An 18783-nucleotide genomic window follows, 5' to 3' on the forward strand; every position below is an offset into this window, starting at 1 on the left:
TCCAAGTCACTAAAACAGGATTGATCACAAAGATTAGTGAAGATATGATAACTTTTTTTTGTGTGTGTGTGTTACGAGCGGGCCTCTCACTGTTGTGGCCTCTCCCATTGCGGAGCACAGGCTCCGGACGCGCAGGCTCAGCGGCCATGGCTCACGGGCCCAGCCACTCCGCGGCATGTGGGATCTTCCCGGACCGGGGCACGAACCCATGTCCCCTGCATCGGCAGGCGGACTCTCAACCACTGCGCCACCAGGGAAGCCCAGATATGATAACTTTTGACATTAATTCAGACGGGGTCAGAAGCCTCTCCTGCCTTAGAGCTTTGCACCTGATCTTCCCTTTGACTAGAAAGTTCTTCCCAGGTTGTCCCAGGGGGCTCCTTCTTGCCATTCTGGTCTCATCGCAAATGTCACCTCCTCAGAGTGGTCCATCCTGACTGCTCCCTCTGTCTCTTCTGTGCAACGGTTTCCTTTTCTCCAGCTCTTATTCCACCTGACAGCCCAAGTTCATTTCCTTGTCTCTCTTCACTAGAATGCTGGCAAGGAGTTTTGTCTGAGCTTTCATTTTTTTATTGTATTAAAAAAATTTTTGTATTGAAGTATAGTTGACTTAACAATGTCGTGTTTGTTTCCGGTGTACAGCAAAGTGATTCAGATATATATATATATATATATATATACACACACACACACACACACACATATATATACACACATTCTTTTTCATATTCTTTTCCATTATAGGTTATTATAAGATATTGAGGGAATTCCCTGGTGGTCCAGTGGTTAGGACTTGGCGCTTTCACTGCCAGGGCCCGGGTTCAATCCCTGGTCGGGGAACTAAGATCCCGCAAGCCACGGCAGCATGGCCAAAAATTAACAGATAATGACTATAGTTCCTGGGTTTTTATTTTTTAATTTTTTTCTCACTGTGGAATCCCTAGAAGCTTAAACAGCAGTTGGCCCTTAGTAAGGGCCCGAGGAATATTTGTGGAGTGAATAGAGTGCTCAGGAATTGTCCCCTCGTGTTTTGATCGAGGGTCACCGTGTGCACCATCAAATTTACGCTCACACTGACTCTAGGACAAATGAAGAAACTTATGCTTAGCTGGTAAGTGGTGGCGCAAGGATTCGAACCCATGTCTGTGTGGCTTTAGTGCCCATGTTCCCGGTGTCTAGCACAGAGCCGAGCACGTGGGAGTTTAATGTGAGTTTGTTGAATGAATATGACTTCAGACTTGGAGGGTGGAATGGGGAATGGGGGCTTTCTGAAGTAGGTGGCGTGGAAGCTAGGAGAATTTGGGAGGGGAGAGCGTCCAGGAGACACAGGAAGGAGGTCTGCAAGGCCACTGGTGCCTGGGTGGTAGGTCCATCAGATCCTGTGCAAATTCTCAGCTTGGCTTGGCCCCTCAGATCCTGCAGGATGTTATCACAAGCTCTCAAAGCTCCTTCCCAAGCAGGGCTAGGGCTAGGGCTGGCAGTGACCAAGTGACCAATGCCCAGCCGTGTCTGGGGCTGGTTGGGGCCCAAACCATGTTCTTCAATAATAATGACAATAACAACAACAGTAGTAGTAGTAGTTAACTTTATTAAGGGCTAACCTATACCCTGTCTAAATGCTTTGAACATAGGATCTCATTTGCTCTTCAGCACCCAAGGAGGTCTGAGCTACTATTATTCTTCCCATTTTACAGATGTGGAAACAGGCTCATAGAGGCGGTGACTTGCCTAAGGCCCCACAGCTGCTTCAGAAGGAAGCCTCTGATGATCACTATCGATCTTCTTTGAGCAAGTGTGAACACCTGATATGTTATCAGAGAACAGGCCAGGTGGGGAAGGAATTAGGATTTCAATGTTGCCAGGAGGAGTAGCCAATCACAGCTGATTCCCTTTAAGGTTAGGGCCTTGAGAGGCAGGCTTGCAACTCCCAGCCTCCCCAGGTGTGGCCTCAAGGCGAGTGACTTCCTCTTGCCATAAGCCCCAGTTTTGCCCATCTGGAGAACGGGTAGAATAGTGGGCCCAACCTCACCAAGCAGTTATGAAGATTCCAGGCATATGCATTTGTCAAAAATCAGTAGATATCACTTATGGTTTGTGCACTTTGTGAAAAAGAGGACTGTAGACAGGGAATTCCCTGGCGGTCCAGTGGTTAGGAGTCCGTGCTTTCACTGCCCAGGGCGCGGGTTCAATCCCTGGTCAGGGAACTAAGAAGACCACGTAGAAATATTGAACGGTGATTAATAAATGCATACATACTGAAGTGTTTATAGGCAAAGTGCGCTGGTATCTGCAACTTTGACATGCATCAAAAGGAGGTAAATGGGTGGATGGCTAGAGAGGTAGATGAATGGTTAGAAATTTTATATAGAAGTACCATGAAATAATTGTAGACGCTAGGTGGTGGGTATATGGGTGTTCACTCTAAAATCCTTTAAACTTTTTTGTAGGTTTGAAAATTTTAATTAATTTTGAATAATTTAAAAAGGGGAAAATATCTGGTGAAAGCAAAAGCATTAGCACAGTCATTAAACTGAATTATAATTTTAGTGGATGAATTGCAAATTGCGTACCTGGGGGAAGTGGATTACAGTCCTAATATAATAACTGTCATTAATTGATACGTGTGGGGCTCTGAACTGAGAACTTTTATTTTGAAAATTATTAACATTATTAAATAAATCACTCCATCTCATTTAACTCTTACACCGATCACGTGAGGGATCTGTATTTTTCATTCGAGGAATTGACGAGAAGGGACAAAAGACCGGAATTTAGGGCGGAAGAGGAGTTTCAGGCTAAATTGATTTGCAGACCCGCGGATCACCTGGCACTTTCTAGAGACCCTCGCGCCAGGCACTTTTGTGGCTTAAAGGCCCCCAACCCAATACACTCCTCCCAACGCCCCGCCCCCTTCGGACCCTCCACCCCCACCCCACCCGGACCCCGCCCCTGAATGTAACCATTGTTTTTCTGCCTTCTGTATGGGCGACTTGGCCCTACTCCAGCCAAAGCCCCGCCCTGGAGGGCCCCGAACCCGACCGAGCCAATCGGCACCGGTGGGTTTGTCCCCGTTCTCTCAAGCCTCGCCCCGGGTGCTTAATCCGGGCAGCTTCCGCCAACTAGTCTCAGAGCCACGCGGCGAGCCCGGGAGGTCCGGTCTCGGCTAACAGCTGATTCTTCCCGGGATCCCGGGCCGCCGCCTTCGGCACTCAGGGGACCGGATCTTCCCGCCTGGACCCAAGAGCCTGGCCCCCCTCTTCCCGGAGCTCTGTCTTCCGGCCCCCAGACTCAGGCTCCCCAGCTCTCCGTTTCCAGGACCCAGGCACCCCAGGTCCCCGCCTCCCGGATCTGCGCCACCAGGACCTAGCCTCTTGAAGACCTCTGCCGCCTGGGCGCCTTCAGCCTTCCGGAGCCAAGGACCCCAGGTCCCAGCTTGAGAAACTCCCGTATTCCTAACCCCCAGGGTAAAGAACCCCAGGTGCTCCCACCTCCCAGCTTTCACCGCCGGGCGCAAACGAAGAGCAGAGGAGCCCCAGCGCCCAGCCTAGGGTATCTCAAACACTCCAGCTTCCAAGAGACAAGGAACTTAAGCGCTGTGAACTCACAACTCCAGGGAACCCTCCAAAGTTCCAGCCTCCAGGCTCTGTTAACTTAACAAAGTTTTAAGGAACGATAGCGTCCTGGGAAGGAGCCCCAAGCGCTCCCAGCTTCCAGGCTCTGAGGAACCCCGGGGCGTTCATCATGGTGGCCGATCCGCCTAAGGGAGACCCCAAGGAGTACGCGGCGGCGGAGCCCACCGCCAACGGTGTCTCGGCGTTGGTCCCCCTAGAGGACCTCGGCTCGGAAAAAGGCGGCTGTTGCGGCTCCGGGGACCAGGTGCGCCGCTGCCTTCGCGCCAACCTGCTGGTGCTGCTGACAGTGGTGGCAGTGGTGGCGGGCGTGGCTCTGGGGCTGGGGGTCTCAGGGGCCGGCGGCGCGCTAGCGCTGGGCCCAGCGCGCCTGGAGGCCTTTGCCTTCCCGGGCGAGCTGCTGCTGCGCCTGCTGAAGATGATTATCTTGCCGCTGGTGGTGTGCAGCCTGATCGGCGGCGCGGCCAGCCTGGACCCGAGCGCGCTCGGCCGCCTGGGCGCCTGGGCGCTGCTCTTTTTCCTGGTTACTACACTGCTAGCGTCGGCGCTCGGCGTGGGCTTGGCGCTCGCACTGCAGCCGGGCGCCGCCTTCGCCGCCATCAACAGCTCCGTCGAGGCCACGGGCTCCGTGGAAGAGGCCCCCAGCAAGGAGGTGCTCGATTCGTTCCTGGATCTTGTGAGGTCAGACCCCGCCCGCCCGGTGGAGGGGTTGGGGGAAGGGGGTGGGTGCTTCAGCCTCGTGGGGAGGGGACGCGTGTTAGGGTTGGCCGGAGTCGCCACGTGGACGGAAGGGGGGTTTTGGGTCCTCCGTGTCCGGGATATCCCCAGGGCCTCAGGAAAACAGGATGGGATAGTTGGGGGGAGCTCTGGCCCCTTGAGGGTCAGGGTACAGAGGGTGAGAACAGACTCCTGGAGGTTTCTAAATATGGGGGCCTGCGTACATAAGCGGGACCCCACAGGAGGGTGATAGGGGCGTGGAAGTCTTATAGAGGGAGAAGTGATGCTTGGCGGGGTTGAGGGGGACATAAGAGGGTCTCTGCTGTGACGGGGGAGGATCCTGAGGGGATCTTTGGGTGGCCAAGGGCCCCAGGATGGGGCTTCTGGATAAAGGTTTAAGTCCAGTGTCTGGAAGTTCTGGGAGCCCTGGGTAAGGGACTCCTGCAGGACCTGAAGAGATCAGAATGACCCCCAACCAGGCCCTCTTCCCACGTGGTTCCCCACACCACGTGTCCCCCAGACAAAGCCAGGTCCTTTTTTCAGCCTCTTTTCTCCACCCAGTTCAGCTGGGCAGGACCCTGGCTTCCCCTTTATATGTTCCTGGTAGGTAAGTCCTGCCACCTCCACAAACTTTCCATCCCATTTCCTGCTCTGTCTGGTACCCGGCCGCCCTCCCCTCACACTAGGCTGCTCAGAAAGGGGGCAGATTCTTTTCTTTTGGGCCTCTGCTCCCCTCCCCTCCAGAATGGCTCTTTCCCCCCTTTTAAGGAGGGCAGACTGCTGGATCCACATGGCCTTGCCTTTGAGGCCTGATGATTCAGTGTTGCCAGGTTGTTTGGGGACTTCCTGGAAGTGGGGGAAGGAAATGACGAGTCACGGAACAGGGTTCCCCTCAGTCTCTTGGGGCATCAGTGCAGGCTGATATTGGGGGGAGGCTTGGTGTCCAGAAATTACAGTGGGTGGGCACCTCCTGGCTGGGGGAGATTAGCTGTGTCCTGAACCCAGCCCTGGCTGGCCTGGGTGGGTACGGGCCGACCTGCAGACGGGCACACCCGCTTGAAGTTTGTTTATGTGTGCAAGCTTCCCCGTTGTGCCCAAATCCGCGTAACTCATTTGGCCAGCCACTCGGCGACTTAGCTGGAACATCTCAGAGCCACCCAACTTTATGAGCCACTGACACACAACTGGACACGGGCACGCAGACGCTCACCGATGCCACTGACCACACCAACATGTGGAACACTGCCTAAACACAGCTCAGGAGCACATGCACACTCACATACGTGCCTACAGGGCCACACATATCTGAACACTAACCTGCACCCCCCAACCGGATACCAACACCTGATAAACTACCAACCACCACCAGCAGCTGCGCACCCACGTCTTTGGTGAGAGGGAAGATCCGAGGTTGCCGAGTGGCTCGGACTGTGGCACCAGCTGGCTGGTTTCAAATCCCAGTTTTGCCACTTCCTAACGGCAAGTTTCTTCACCTGTCAGTGCCTCGGCTTCCCTTTCTGTGAAATGGGGATAATAGTGCAGGGCCCTGAGGGCTGTCAGGAGAATTAAATGAGTTGATTTATAGAAAGCACTTAGTACAGCGCCGGTAGTCACCTTGGCTGTTAGTTTTGTCTTGCCCTGAGGTACACGGGGCCACTGTCCGACTCCCTCACATGCTCAGTGGGGTTTAATGCACGCTGCTGCACGCTTAATCACACCCAGACACCCTCACACGAGAGTGGCTGCATAAACACAAAGGCGCATTCACAACAACACAGTCAATTCTTGTCGCTTTCTCACCACCTCTTCCCTAACACACCCAGATCTTCCCCACAGCCTGCAACCCCCCAGCAGCCCCCAGGGCCAGCTCTCTCCTCAGGCCTCCAGGAGGCAGTGGCTGATGCAAGGTGTCCAGAGTATTGAGGGTGCCGAGTGTGGGATGGAGCCAGGCCCCGTAACCCTGCCCCAGCCTGCCTTGGGAAGCGGGCATTCCTCACCCTCAATCCACATTCCCTCCGGGCTAGAACACCAGCTTCCTGGGCCCCAGGATTCCAGCTGAGACTCTGCACACCCTGGAAAGGTGTGCAGGCCCAGGTCCATCTCTACCTGTCTGAACCTGGCTGAGGCATGGGTGAGGACCGCGTTTGGGTACAGATGGGGCCTCCAAGGTTCCCCTCACCCCAAGAGGCCAACCCAGTTCCCCTGACCTCCTCCTGTGGTATCTAATACCCCCCCCCCCACCATGTTTATCTCTGCAGAAATATCTTCCCCTCCAACCTGGTGTCCGCAGCCTTCCGCTCAGTGAGTCCTCTGGGGTGTCCCTCAGGGTTGGGGGGTGGGCAGGGAGGGAGACAGCCAGTTCCAGCCCCTTGGTGCCTGGAAAAACGCACGTGCCCACATATTTACAGGCCATATTGCAGGGCTCCTGGGTGACTTATGAATGAAACCCATCCACGCCCCTCATGAGAATATGGGTTCTGAGTCCCCTCTGGGTTCTAATTCTAGCTGTGTGACCCTAAGCAAGTGCCTTTACCTCTCTGAGCCTCAGTTTCCGCCTCTGGAAAATGGGGGTTTGAATAGTCCTACTGCAGCAGGGTTGCTGGTGGGATGGAATGAGATCACGTTTAAGGGAAGCTTAGGGCGGGCTTTGAGTATTGTCAGTGCCTGAATGGGGTGGGGGAGCCTCGATGACAATTGATGCTGACTCTTCCCAACCCCACCTGCAGTATGCTACCACCTATAAGGAGAGATTGTTCAACGGAACCCAGGTGAAGGTAAGAGCTGGGAAGGCGGTGGGGGGCCCTGCACCTTGGTTTTTCCATTTTGTTCTTACCCTGGCCTCGTCTGCCTTCTGGGTCTTCTTTTTTATTTATTATTTTTATTTTTGGCTGTGTTGGGTCTTCGTTGCTGTGCTCTCTAGTTGCGACGAACGGGGGCTACTCTTTGTTGCGGTGCGCGGGCTTCTCATTGTGGTGGCTTCTCTTCTTGCGGAGCACGGGCTCTAGGTGCGTGGACTTCGGTAGTTGTAGCACGTGGGCTCAGTAGTTGTGGCTCGCGGGCTCTAGAGCACAGCCTCAGTAGTTGTGGCGCACGGACTTAGTTGCTCTGCAGCACGTGGGATCTTCCCGGACCAGGGCTCGAACCCGTGTCCCCTGCATTGGCAGGCGATTCTGAACCACTGCGCCACCAGGGAAGTCCCCTGGGTCCTCTAACATTTGGGCACAATCTGTTTTAAACTCTCTGAAGCCCCTCCCCAATTTCTGTCTTTTCTGCCTTTCTGGAATCTCCATTTTGTCCTCTCTTCTCCCTCCCCACAGCCACACTCAGGTCCAGGCTCCTCTTTTCCCCTCCCGCCCACCTTCAGCCTGGCAGCTGGAGAATTCTTTCCAAAGCACAAACCTGACCCAGCCTCTTTCTTGCCTAAAGCCCTGTCATATTCCCTAGTGCCCTCAGAAGAAAGCCTAGGCTCCTCGCCATAGTCCCCGGGGCCCCTGTGAGGTCCTGCCCCTGCCCATCAACCCACCCAGCCTCATCTTGTGACTCTGCCTGGCCCATTCTGCTCCAGCCACAGTGAATTTCTTAATGTTCTTTGAATGCCTAAGTTAGAGTCATTTCAAGGTTGTTGCATATTGTTAACTCCTTCTAGAAGAGGGAACAATACCCCTCCCCTCCCTTTACCTTGTTCACCCCCGGTCTCCGGGTCTTAGCCCCTTCCTCCAGGAAGCCCTCCCTGATTCCCCTCCTCCAAGCTTGGCAGCACAACCTTCCTTGGTTCCCATACTCCCCTGGGTTCCCCCGTCCCAGCCCTGTCCACTCTGGGTGGTCCCTGGACCTGGACTGTGAGCCTTGGGAGGATGGGGCCTGGGGAATGGTCTTGTCTCTGCTGGGTCCCAGCAGTGCGCAGGACAGGCCCTCAGTCACTGTGCAGGTTGACTGAACGGCCCCGCCCATCCCCATGTGTTCTTGCCCAAAGGTGCCCATGGGGGGTGAGGTAGAGGGTATGAACATCCTGGGCCTGGTGGTGTTTGCCATCATCTTTGGCGTGGCCCTGCGGAAGCTGGGGCCTGAGGGAGAGCTGCTCATCCGCTTCTTCAACTCCTTCAACGATGCCACCATGGTGCTGGTCTCCTGGATCATGTGGTAAGTGGTGGGAGAGGGGGCTGGTGAGGCGGGGTGGGGCAATCCTCTATCTGCTCCTTCGAACCAGACGGCCTAGATTCAAATCCAGCATCGACTATTCCCTGGCTATGTGACTTCAGGCAAGTGACTTACTCTCTCTGTGCCTCAGTTTCCTCATCTATAAGGTGAGGACAGTACTCTATGCCGTGAGAGCTGATACTGATCCTGGAACCTTCTTGATCCTATTGGAAGGTGACAAAAAGACCGCCGAGCTGCGGCCGCAGCCTGGCTAATGCATCTGTTTCTGAGATTTCACTGTCATCAAATGTTTGCCTTTGGATCAATAATGGAAAATAGTGCCTGCTTTATAGGTTTATGATTAAGATGACATGAGTGACTGAGGTGTAAGTAAAGCACTTAGATAGTGTTTTAAATGTCTAGCACCTACTGAGCGTTCAGTTAATGTCAGCTACGATCATCACCATTATGTATGAGCTTTTGTTAAATGGCCTCAGATAATGAGGGAAAAAAACACGTGCAGAGGCCTTCAGCTTCACTCTTGCCACCTCCCCTGTCTCATCTCCACATGGTGTCACACTGATTCTCAGGACCCATCCTGGATCAGAAGGTCAGAAATCAGGAGGTGGGTTAGGGCTGCTGCCTTTTTACCAAATCTCCCCCAACCCCAGCCCTGATTCCAGGGTAGCTGACATCTAAGAAGCTGCTGTGTGGAACTAATAGAAACACTTGGTGTGTGGGTAAGAGCAGGCTCTGCAGCTGGGCAGCCTGAGTTCCTATCCCGGCGCTACTACTTCCCAGCTGTGCGCCCTACGACAAGTTACTTATCCCGCCGTGCCTCAGTTTCCCCATCTGGAAAACGGCGTTGATAGTACCAGGCACGAGTGAGTTAATACGTGTAAAGTTCTTGGGACAGTGCCTGACCTATAGCGTGCCTACAGTAAACAAGCTTAGTTAATATTTGTCAAGTACTTGTATAATTTCTGGGCACATCTCACTGGCTAGAACCTGGGCATTTGGCCAAACCTAGGTGCACAGGTGGCTGGGAAATGGTGCTTTTCTTCTGTAACTAAAGAGGAGAAGGGGTTTGGAGACAAGTAGCCATAGCGATCAGGCAATCAGGGAAGTGATGTTGGGAGCCCTCCTGGCTGGGAGACACATGCAACCCCTGGGATCTTCCCTCCAGGAGAGGGTGATGATACATTCCAGCGGAAGCCTATAGACTTCACTTATTGTGTACAAAAAGCTTTCAGCTCATTTCCACTGGCATCTCATTTCATCCTCCCAAGATTCCTATGAGGTTGGTAGCATTATGGCCCCTGTTTTATAGACCTGTTTGATTTTAATTCAATGATAGCGGCAAGAGATTCAAACTAGGAGCTCCCTTGTGGGGTTGTGGTGAAGACGCAATCCCATTCAAGGGCTCGGCACATCATAAATGCTTCATACCTGGGACATTAAGACATGAGCCACGGTTTTATTTTTCATGGTGAGAGAGTGTATTGGTTTATGTCATATTAGCTGCTGTAACAAACAAACCCAGAATATGTAAATGATATGCACGGTGGGTGTTTCTTTCCTGGTCGTGTGTTAAGTCCAAATCTGGTGGGTGACTCTACTCCAAGTGGTTGATGGAACCCCCCCAAACTTCTTTTATCTCCCAGTGGCGCTATGTTCAAGGGGAGAGAATGGAGGATGGCAGGGGAGGTGCCCGAACATCAGCCCACATTGCTGTGGGCGCTTCCTGACTTGGAGGGAGGCTGAGAAGTGTGGTCAGGCCATGAGCCCAGCACAATGCCTGGCCCTGGGTGGGCACATGGTCAGAGGTGGCGATCTGTCTCCTGGGTAATTAGGTATGCCCCTGTGGGCATCTTGTTCCTGGTGGCCGGCAAGATCATGGAGATGGAGGACGTGGGGATGCTCTTCGCCAGTCTCGGCAAATACATCCTGTGCTGCCTGCTTGGCCACGCCATCCACGGGCTTCTGGTGCTGCCGTTCATCTACTTCTTCTTCACCCGCAAGAACCCCTACCGGTTCCTGTGGGGCATTATGACGCCGCTGGCCACTGCCTTTGGGACCTCCTCCAGGTGTGACCTTGGGGCAGACCAGGGCAGGGTTTTTAAGCTTAAGGGGCCTGGAGCAGGCATCAGATGTCTAAAGACCCCTGAAATTTTGTCTAGGGACATGGGATCTGGGTAGAGGGAAACCCCCCCCCCCACCATTAGGAAACTACTGCCTTGGAGATTTATTCCTTCCTTCCTGAGAACCCCTCCGCATCCCAAGGCCTGGCCTTGGGGGACTCTAGTGTTTTACCCTGGATCCAACCTCTAAAAGCTCCTTCTGCCTCTCCTGAGTAGTTTGTCCATCTCTGCGGGCCCTGTCCCCTCAGGATCCCACCCTCCCTATAGGAGCATCCCCCAGAGTATAGTAATTCTTAGTCGAGGTCTGTTATTGGTAGAGATGGGGAAGGGGTGTGAGTCAGTGAGCACTCAGACATTCTAGAAGTTAGTTATGAATTTTTATGTGTATTTTAAGGAGTAGCCGTTGGTAATCTCCCAGGGGTCCAAGATTCCCTATATTTTGGAATGCTTCCATTCTGTGGGATCCCTAGTGGCTTCTGGCTCTGAGAAGAGAAGGGCATGGCGAGCTGGGGAGGGCTAAGGGGTGTGGGTGGAGACCCCGGGTTCACGGGAAGCAGAGGTCTAGGCTGGTGGGCAGAGCTTGCGCCTGAGATGAGGTGCTGTGTGGGTGGGGCCTGGTCCAGGGGATGGTCAGTGGAGGTAGGTGGGGCGTGGCTTGAGCGGTGGGCGGGGCCCGGTCGGGCTGGCCAGGTGAGCTCGCGCCAACTCAGATCTGCGGTCCCCTCTCAGCTCTGCCACGCTGCCGCTGATGATGAAGTGCGTGGAGGAGAAGAACGGCGTGGCCAAGCACATCAGCCGCTTCATTCTGCCCATCGGTGCCACTGTCAACATGGACGGTGCCGCGCTCTTCCAGTGTGTGGCGGCAGTGTTTATTGCACAGCTCAATCAGCGATCCTTGGACTTCATGAAGATTATCACTATCCTGTGAGTGCGGGGGGGCTGCGGCTAGGACCCCCAAGGCACCTGACCCCTCCCTTGAGAATGGACACGAGCTGGGAGGAGCAGCCCCACCCCCACAGCTTCTCCCATTACCGAGCGGCCTCTCCCTGACCTCTCCTCTCCTCCCCCAGGGTCACCGCCACAGCATCCAGTGTGGGCGCCGCGGGCATCCCCGCCGGAGGTGTCCTCACTTTGGCCATCATCCTCGAGGCGGTCAGCCTGCCAGTTCACGACATCTCCTTGATCTTGGCTGTGGACTGGCTAGTGTGAGTGTGGTTCGAGGGTTCGGGGGGCTCAGGGGTACTCCTGAGAAAGGGGACGAGCAAGAGGGTCATTGAGAGCCTCTGAGCAGAAGAGAGGAAGGAAGGGGTTCTAGAAGAAAGGGGAGGGGACCTTACCTTGAGTGTTCTAATCAGAGGGAAGAAAGGGATCTTTGGGGTTCCAAGAGGAACCCCAGAAAGGTAGCATGTCCCAGTGGTTAATAGAGCAGACTCTTAGACCAGGCTCCCAGAGCCACTGTTGCTAGCTCTAATGACCTTGGGCAAGTACTTAATCTCCCTGTGTCTCAGTTTCTCCATCTGTAAAATGGAGAGAATAGTTCCTCCTGGAGGATTAGATGACTTAATACACGCAGCTTTCTTAGAACTACTTAGAACAGTAAGTAGAAAATGCGACGTAATTGTTAACTATCATGATTAAGCTGTTAAGAGTGTAAAAGATTAGAAGACAGTCTGGCTTCAAAAGTTAGAGAGTTACCATGTGTCTTAGCAATACCACTCCTAGGTTTAAACCCAAGAGAACTGAAAACATGTCCACAAAAACTTGTACGTGAATGTTCACAACAGCACTTTTTCTTTTTTTAATTCAACATCTTTTAAAAAAAATTAATTTACTTATTTGGCTGAGTCAGGTCTCCGTTGTGGCAGGCGGGCTCTCTAATGGTGCATGGGTTCCAGAGCACAGGCTCAGTAGTTGTGGCACATGGGCTTAGTTGCCCCGAGGCATGTGGGATCTTAGTTCCCCGACCAGGCATCGAACCTGCGTCCCCTGCATTGGAAGGCAGAGTCTTAACCACTGGACCACCAGGGAAGTCCTCATAGCAGCACTATTCATAATAGTGAACCGGTAGAAACAACCCAAATACCTATCAATTGATGAATGGATAAACAAAGTGTCATGTGTCCACACAATGGAATATTATTCAGCAAGAAAATGGAATGAAGCAGTGATACAAACGTACATGCTACAACATATGACCCTTGAAAATATTATGCTCAGTGAAAGAAGCCAGACAAAAAGGACCACATTGTATATGATTCCATTTATATGAACTGTTCAGAATAGGCAAATCTATAGACAGAAAGTAGATTAGTGGTTGCCTAGAGCTGGGGGATGGGAGGAGATGGGGGATAACTGCTTAATGGATACGAGGGTTTCTTTCTGGAGTGATGAAAATATTCTGGAATTAAATAGTGATGATTGTTGCACAACCCTGAATAAACTAAAAACCACTGGGTTGTATTCTTTTAAAGGGTGAATTTTATGGTATGTGAATTGTATCTCAGTTTTTTTAAATGGGAGGAGAAGGACCTGAGGGAGAACTTAGTATTTCAGAAGAAGAAAGAGGCATTGATGGGTCCTCTGGGGCCCCAAGGAAAGGGAGGCATGATTTTTTGAGGTTCCAGAAGGAACAAATCTTGTATTTGATTGGAAGAAGGATCTTTGGGGATCCAGGGAGGATGGAGGAGATCTTTGGGGTCCTAAGGCAGAGAAAGCCTGACGGGACACTTGGGATTGTAGGGGAAGGAAGGTGGGTAGGAGGCTTCTGGGGTTCTAGAGGAAAAGATCTTTAAGGTTCTAGAGGAAGGGATATTTGGGATCCTGGGAGGATGGAGGGATGAGCTCCTAAGAGGAGTAGAACAGGGTTCTGTGAAGGAGGGCATGATGGGGACTTGAAGGTAACAGGCAGGGAGAGGGGAGAGAGTTGGGCCCTGACCCTTCCCCTCCCACTCACTTCCCCCTCACTGTTCCCCCTTCAGCGACCGGTCCTGTACTGTCCTCAACGTGGAAGGTGACGCCTTTGGGGCAGGACTCCTCCAAAATTACGTGGATCGCACAGAGTCCCGCAGTTCAGTGCCCGAGCTGATCCATGTGAAGAGTGAGGCGCCCTTGGCTGTGCTGCCGGACCACACCGAGGAAGGGAACCCTCTCCTCAAACGCTGTCCAGGACCTGCTGGGGACGCTGACACCTGTGAGAAGGAATCAGTCATGTAAATCCCAGTAGGGACCCTCCCTGCCCCAGTCGGGGGGTGGGGTGCTTTGGACATTGGAATCATGCGGCATGGATGAACGGACAAACAGGGCCTCTTGGAGAGTCCCACCCACACACTCGGGGAGCCACAGGCCTCAGCTTCCCTCCCTGCCATGAGATCTGGGAGGCCTCACTGCTGGGGTATATGCGTTTGCTTGTGTGTGTGTGACTGTCTGTCCCCAAATCTCCCCAGTCGTCAACTACTGTCCTCACCCAAGGCTAGGAAACAGCAAGATGGAGAAGTAGCGGCCTCCACACCCCATCCTGGGAGCCTGCATGGCCTCGTGTCTCAGGGCACAGGGCACCATGGGAAATTCTTCCCTCTTCGAGCAGAAGGATGTTCTGACAGGTTGCTGGCTCCTTTGATGGTTATTTTGGTGGCTGTAGCTCTAGCTCTGTGTGTGTGTGTGTGTGTGTGTGTGTGTGTGTGTGTGTTCTGTGACTCTCCACGGTACAATCCCACCCTGTCCCCAGGCCCTCTGTTCCCTTCACAGTAACAGAAACACTCCCGGGAACCCTGAGGGGAGACTGAGGACACACACTGCTGTTACTCCAGAGGATGCTTTTCAGCAATAAAATTGTCAAGTGTATCTAATCAGATGTTTTCAAGAGTTTGACTAAAAGTGCTAGCCACACAGAAAACAACAACAAAATGATAAATTGGACTTCATTGAAATAAAATATCCGTTCATCAAAAAACATGCAGCCAAAAAATAAAAAAATATATATACACACACAGCACTGTTGGAAACCACAGTGAGATACCACTACACACACTTATTGGCATGGCAACAAACAAAAGCAATACCAAGTGCTGATGAGAATGTGGAACTGGACAGAGCCTATGCATTGCTGGTGGGAATGCAAAATGGTCCAGTCACTTTGGAAAATCACTGGGCACTTTAGGGCTTCCCTGGTGGCCCAGTGGTTAAGAGTCCGCCTGCCGATGCAGGGGACATGGGTTCGTGCCCCGGCCCGGGAAGATCCCACATGCCGCGGAGCGGCCGGGCCCGTGAGCCATGGCCGCTGAGCCTGCGCGTCCGGAGCCTGTGCTCCGCAGCGGGAGAGGCCACAGCAGTGAGAGGCCCGCATACCGCAAAAAAAAACCCCCAAAACTGGGCACTTTAATATCAAAGTGTATTTTAAAATATCTACTTACCATGGGGCTCATGAGTCCTGCTCCTGGGGATTTACCCAAGAGAAATGAAAGCTATTCACACAAAAGCTGGTACACAAATGTTATAGCTGCTCTCTGTAATTGCCAAAATTTAGAAACACATCAATTGGATTAGCCGGTACAATCATCATTCGATGGAAGCCTGCTGGGCAAAAAAAGTGTTGATATACTCAACACGATGCATCTCACAGATTAACATTTTGAGTGAAAGGAACCAGAAATAGTACATGCCTTATAATTCCATTTATAAATGAAGGTCTAGAACAGGCTAAACTGGTCTATGGTGAGAGAAATCGGAACAGTGGTGACCTACGAGGATCTATATATAGATCAGGAGAGGGCACAAGGGGACTTTCTATGACACAGCAAATGTCCTATATCTTGATAGGACGGATGCTTACACAGGTGTAAACGTTTGGAAAAATAAACTAACCAGTACACTTAAGATGTGTGCAGTATGTACCCTAGGTACGTTAGCTTCCAGTTAAAAATTTTGTCCCACCTGCGGTAAATTCGTTTCCAACTATAACCACCTCCATGGGAATGCAGTTACCCCTTGATAACTCTCACTATCCTAATAGTCCCAATAATGACTCGCGCTTTTTTTTTTTTTTAAACCCCCAATTTGCTGTTTGAATCAAAAACCTGTTCTGCAACTGTTTTCAGTTCTATCTGAGTCCTGGACGACACCAGTTAAGACTCACCTGTTCTAACAGGATCCTGTCTTGTGCATTGTTGAAGCATGTTACTCGTGACCGATATTCTCTCCCCCTTCCTAGGTCCCTATGTAGACTTCTGCCAGGTGCCTGGAGGTACCACCAATTATAGATGTTACAGCTTGAGCACCTTTTCTGGGTTTATGTAGTTACTTCTCCTGATCATTGCTGTGTGGCAGGGAAATATCATTCATATCTGATTCTGTGCAAAATTGTGTATTGCACACAAACATAGCCACTGATGAGTTCATTAAGTGTTGAATAAATTAAGTAATTGTTTTCAATGATTTCTATTATGCCAGAAACCTTAGTGGGTTGTTACAGAAGTGTTTAATAAGAGTGTTAAATGATCTTTGGGGAAATCAGTTGGGGTTTTTGGATGGAGCTAGGAGTGCATTATTTTCCTCACTTGAAATAGCTGTTTACTGCCCAATTTTCTATTTCATGCTTTTGGGAGAATGGATGAAATTTAGATGATGAGGGATGCCTATTTAAAGAGATACACACCTACACATGTAATATTTTGCATGTACAATCTATGTAGAAAATATATGTACATAAAACTGGGCCATGTTCCACCAAACAGTACTTACCCATTTTTAAATTTCCTTAAAAATTTTTTTAATTAAAAAATTTTCTTTTATTTTGGCCACACTGTGCGGCCTGCAGGATCTTAGTCCCCCGACCAGGGATTGAACCCGGGCCATGGCAGTGAAAGCGCAGAGCCCCAACCACCGGACCACCAGGGAATTCCCACTTACCAAATTTTTTCTATTCCATTTTTAAAAACTGAAGTATAGTTGATTTACAATGTTGTGTTAATTTCTGATATACAGCAGAGTGATTCAGTTACACACACACACACACACACACATATATATACTTTTTTTCATATTCTTTTCTATTATGGTTTATCACAGGATATTGAACATAGTTCCCCATGCTATACAGTAGGACCTTGTTTATCCATTCTGTATATACCAGTTTGCATCTGCTAATCCCAAACCCCCACCCATCTCTCCCACGCCCCCTGCCCCCCTTGGTAACCACAAGTCTGTTCTCTATGTTTGTGAGTGTGCTTCGTAGATAGGTTCATTTGTGTCATATTTTAGAAAGATATGGAACGCTTCGCGAATTTGCGTGTCATCCCTGTGCAGGGGCCAAGCTAATCTCTGTATCATTCCAATGTTAGTGTATGTGCAGTCAAAGCAAGCACTCTATTCCATTTTTTTAAAGTGCTGAGCACATGCCATGAGTTTGCCTAAAATGCTGGTCTAGGTCATATAGAAAGACTGGAGCCATGTCAAGCCTCCTCGGTATTGATAGGGTCTCAGGTGACTCCCAGACCCTGTCCCCACTAGGACGTGCACTCCAGGAGGAAGCCACCTTTGTCCTGCTCGCGGCTGCATGTCCAGAGCACAGCAGAGGTCCTGGCACATAGTAGGTACTCAATATTTGCAGAAGGAATGAATTGGGCTCCAGCTACAGAGCCTCCTCGCTACAAGAGGCTGTTGCCCTGGTGCAGACCCCGCTTCTGCTACCTACCAGCTATGTGACTTTGGGCAAGCACTGCCAGGTGTCACCATCTGGTGACAATGGCTCTGTTACGCCTCACCCAAAGGCCGCTGATGAAGGTTACATAAGAGCAGAAGAAAAAGCCCTGGAGAGCCACTCTCTGGAGCCTAGCCTCCATCTCCTCCCCACCCTTTCTCCCCTGCCCCACCCACTCCTATTATTGGGACACCCCTCTTGCTTTTTCCCAAGGAGCCTGGCGTGGGAGGAAGGGCTCGGGCTGGCCTTGGATTGGGCTTGGGCCCGGGTTCAAGCTCAGAGTGACAGTCTGGCGGGCAGGCAGCGTCATGACTCAGCTCTGTCTTCTAGTGACAGATCAGTGTTTCTAGGCCATTTGGCCCCTCTCCGCCATCTGCTTTTTGGGGGTCAACCTTATTGAGATATAATTTACACACAATAAATTGCATCCCTCAAAGCTGACAACGGGATGGGTTTTGACAGATACATACACGCTTGAAAATCCACCACCACAATCAAAACACACAGCATTCCTACCTGCCCCCAAACTTCCTCGTGCTCCTTTGTTGTCTTTCCCTCCGTCCCCTCCCAGGCCCGGGCCACAGCTGATCTGCTTTTGGTCCCTAAGGATTCGTTTGGACGCTTCTAGAATTTCACATTGGTGGGATCATATGGTATATGACTTTTTGCATTGGCTTCTTTGACTCAGCATAATGCTTTTGAGGGTTAGTCATATTTTTACACGTATCAGTAGTTCATTCCTCCCCGCCGTGGCCCCCCCAACCCGTCTTAATCACTGAGTATTCCATTGTCTGGATGTACAGTTTGTCTCATGTGTTCACGGACATTGGGTAGTTTCCAGTTTGAGTTAACGTGCATAAAGGTGCGTTTGTAAACATGTCATTGAGTGCCATTCACTTTTCAGAGCAAATATTTTGTAATGTCCAGGGGCGATACCCGGAAGATTTGTTACTTGGTAAATGCGTTGGCTCATCCCACAGTCCCTGGGACCCCCTTTCCTCCCACCATGCCTAGTGTTAACCCCTGGGCTGCTGGGTCAGGAGGAGACCCAGGGGGTCCCCAGGGAGAGCCAGGAGGGTAATAGTAGGGGACTCTTGGCCGTGACCATTTACCAATGGATTCATAACCCACAATTTAATGCTTCTGTGTTTAAGTTCACAGATGATATAACCCACGGGCACGTATATTAAAAATGATTCCAATAAACAAGGTCCTACTGTACAGCACAGAGAACTAGATTCAATATCCTATGATAAACCATAATGGAAAAGAATATAAAAGAAAAGAATGTGTATATATATATATATATATATATATATATATAACTGAATCACTTTGCTGTACAGCAGTAATTAACACAACATTGTAAATCCACTATATTTCAATAAAAAATAAAAATAAATAAAAATAAAATAAAAGCAAATACTTCACACACACACACAAAATGATCCCATTGCCCCAACTG

At 51.0% G+C, this 18783-nt stretch overlaps 1 protein-coding gene and 1 non-coding gene across 2 annotated transcripts; one reads left to right on the top strand and one right to left on the bottom strand.

Annotated features, from left to right (window-relative positions):
- Positions 1 to 3093: 3093 nt before the first annotated feature.
- Positions 3094 to 14469, top strand: SLC1A5 (solute carrier family 1 member 5). Its single transcript, XM_067720977.1, has 8 exons — positions 3094 to 4310; positions 6605 to 6647; positions 7073 to 7120; positions 8320 to 8486; positions 10337 to 10570; positions 11354 to 11548; positions 11695 to 11829; positions 13603 to 14469. The coding sequence occupies exons 1-8, from the start codon at positions 3742 to 3744 to the stop codon at positions 13835 to 13837; spliced, it is 1626 nt and encodes a 541-aa protein (XP_067577078.1). The 5' UTR covers positions 3094 to 3741; the 3' UTR covers positions 13838 to 14469.
- A 2410-nt stretch (positions 14470 to 16879) lies between these two features.
- Positions 16880 to 16983, bottom strand: LOC137215816 (U6 spliceosomal RNA). The gene has a single exon (XR_010939449.1). It is a non-coding gene; the product is annotated as a U6 spliceosomal RNA (small nuclear RNA).
- Between the last annotated feature and the right edge of the window lie 1800 nt (positions 16984 to 18783).

Source organism: Pseudorca crassidens, chromosome 20, assembly GCF_039906515.1.
Source record: "Pseudorca crassidens isolate mPseCra1 chromosome 20, mPseCra1.hap1, whole genome shotgun sequence".
Taxonomy (NCBI): Eukaryota; Metazoa; Chordata; class Mammalia; order Artiodactyla; family Delphinidae; genus Pseudorca; species Pseudorca crassidens.

Coding starts and splice junctions, on each gene's coding strand:
- SLC1A5 (XM_067720977.1), top strand. CDS start 3,742: ATGGTGGCCGATCCGCCTAAGGGAGACCCCAAGGAGTACGCGGCGGCG. Junction 6,648..7,072: donor TGTCCGCAGCCTTCCGCTCA/GTGAGTCCTCTG, acceptor CCCCACCTGCAG/TATGCTACCACCTATAAGGA. Junction 11,830..13,602: donor TTGGCTGTGGACTGGCTAGT/GTGAGTGTGGTT, acceptor TTCCCCCTTCAG/CGACCGGTCCTGTACTGTCC.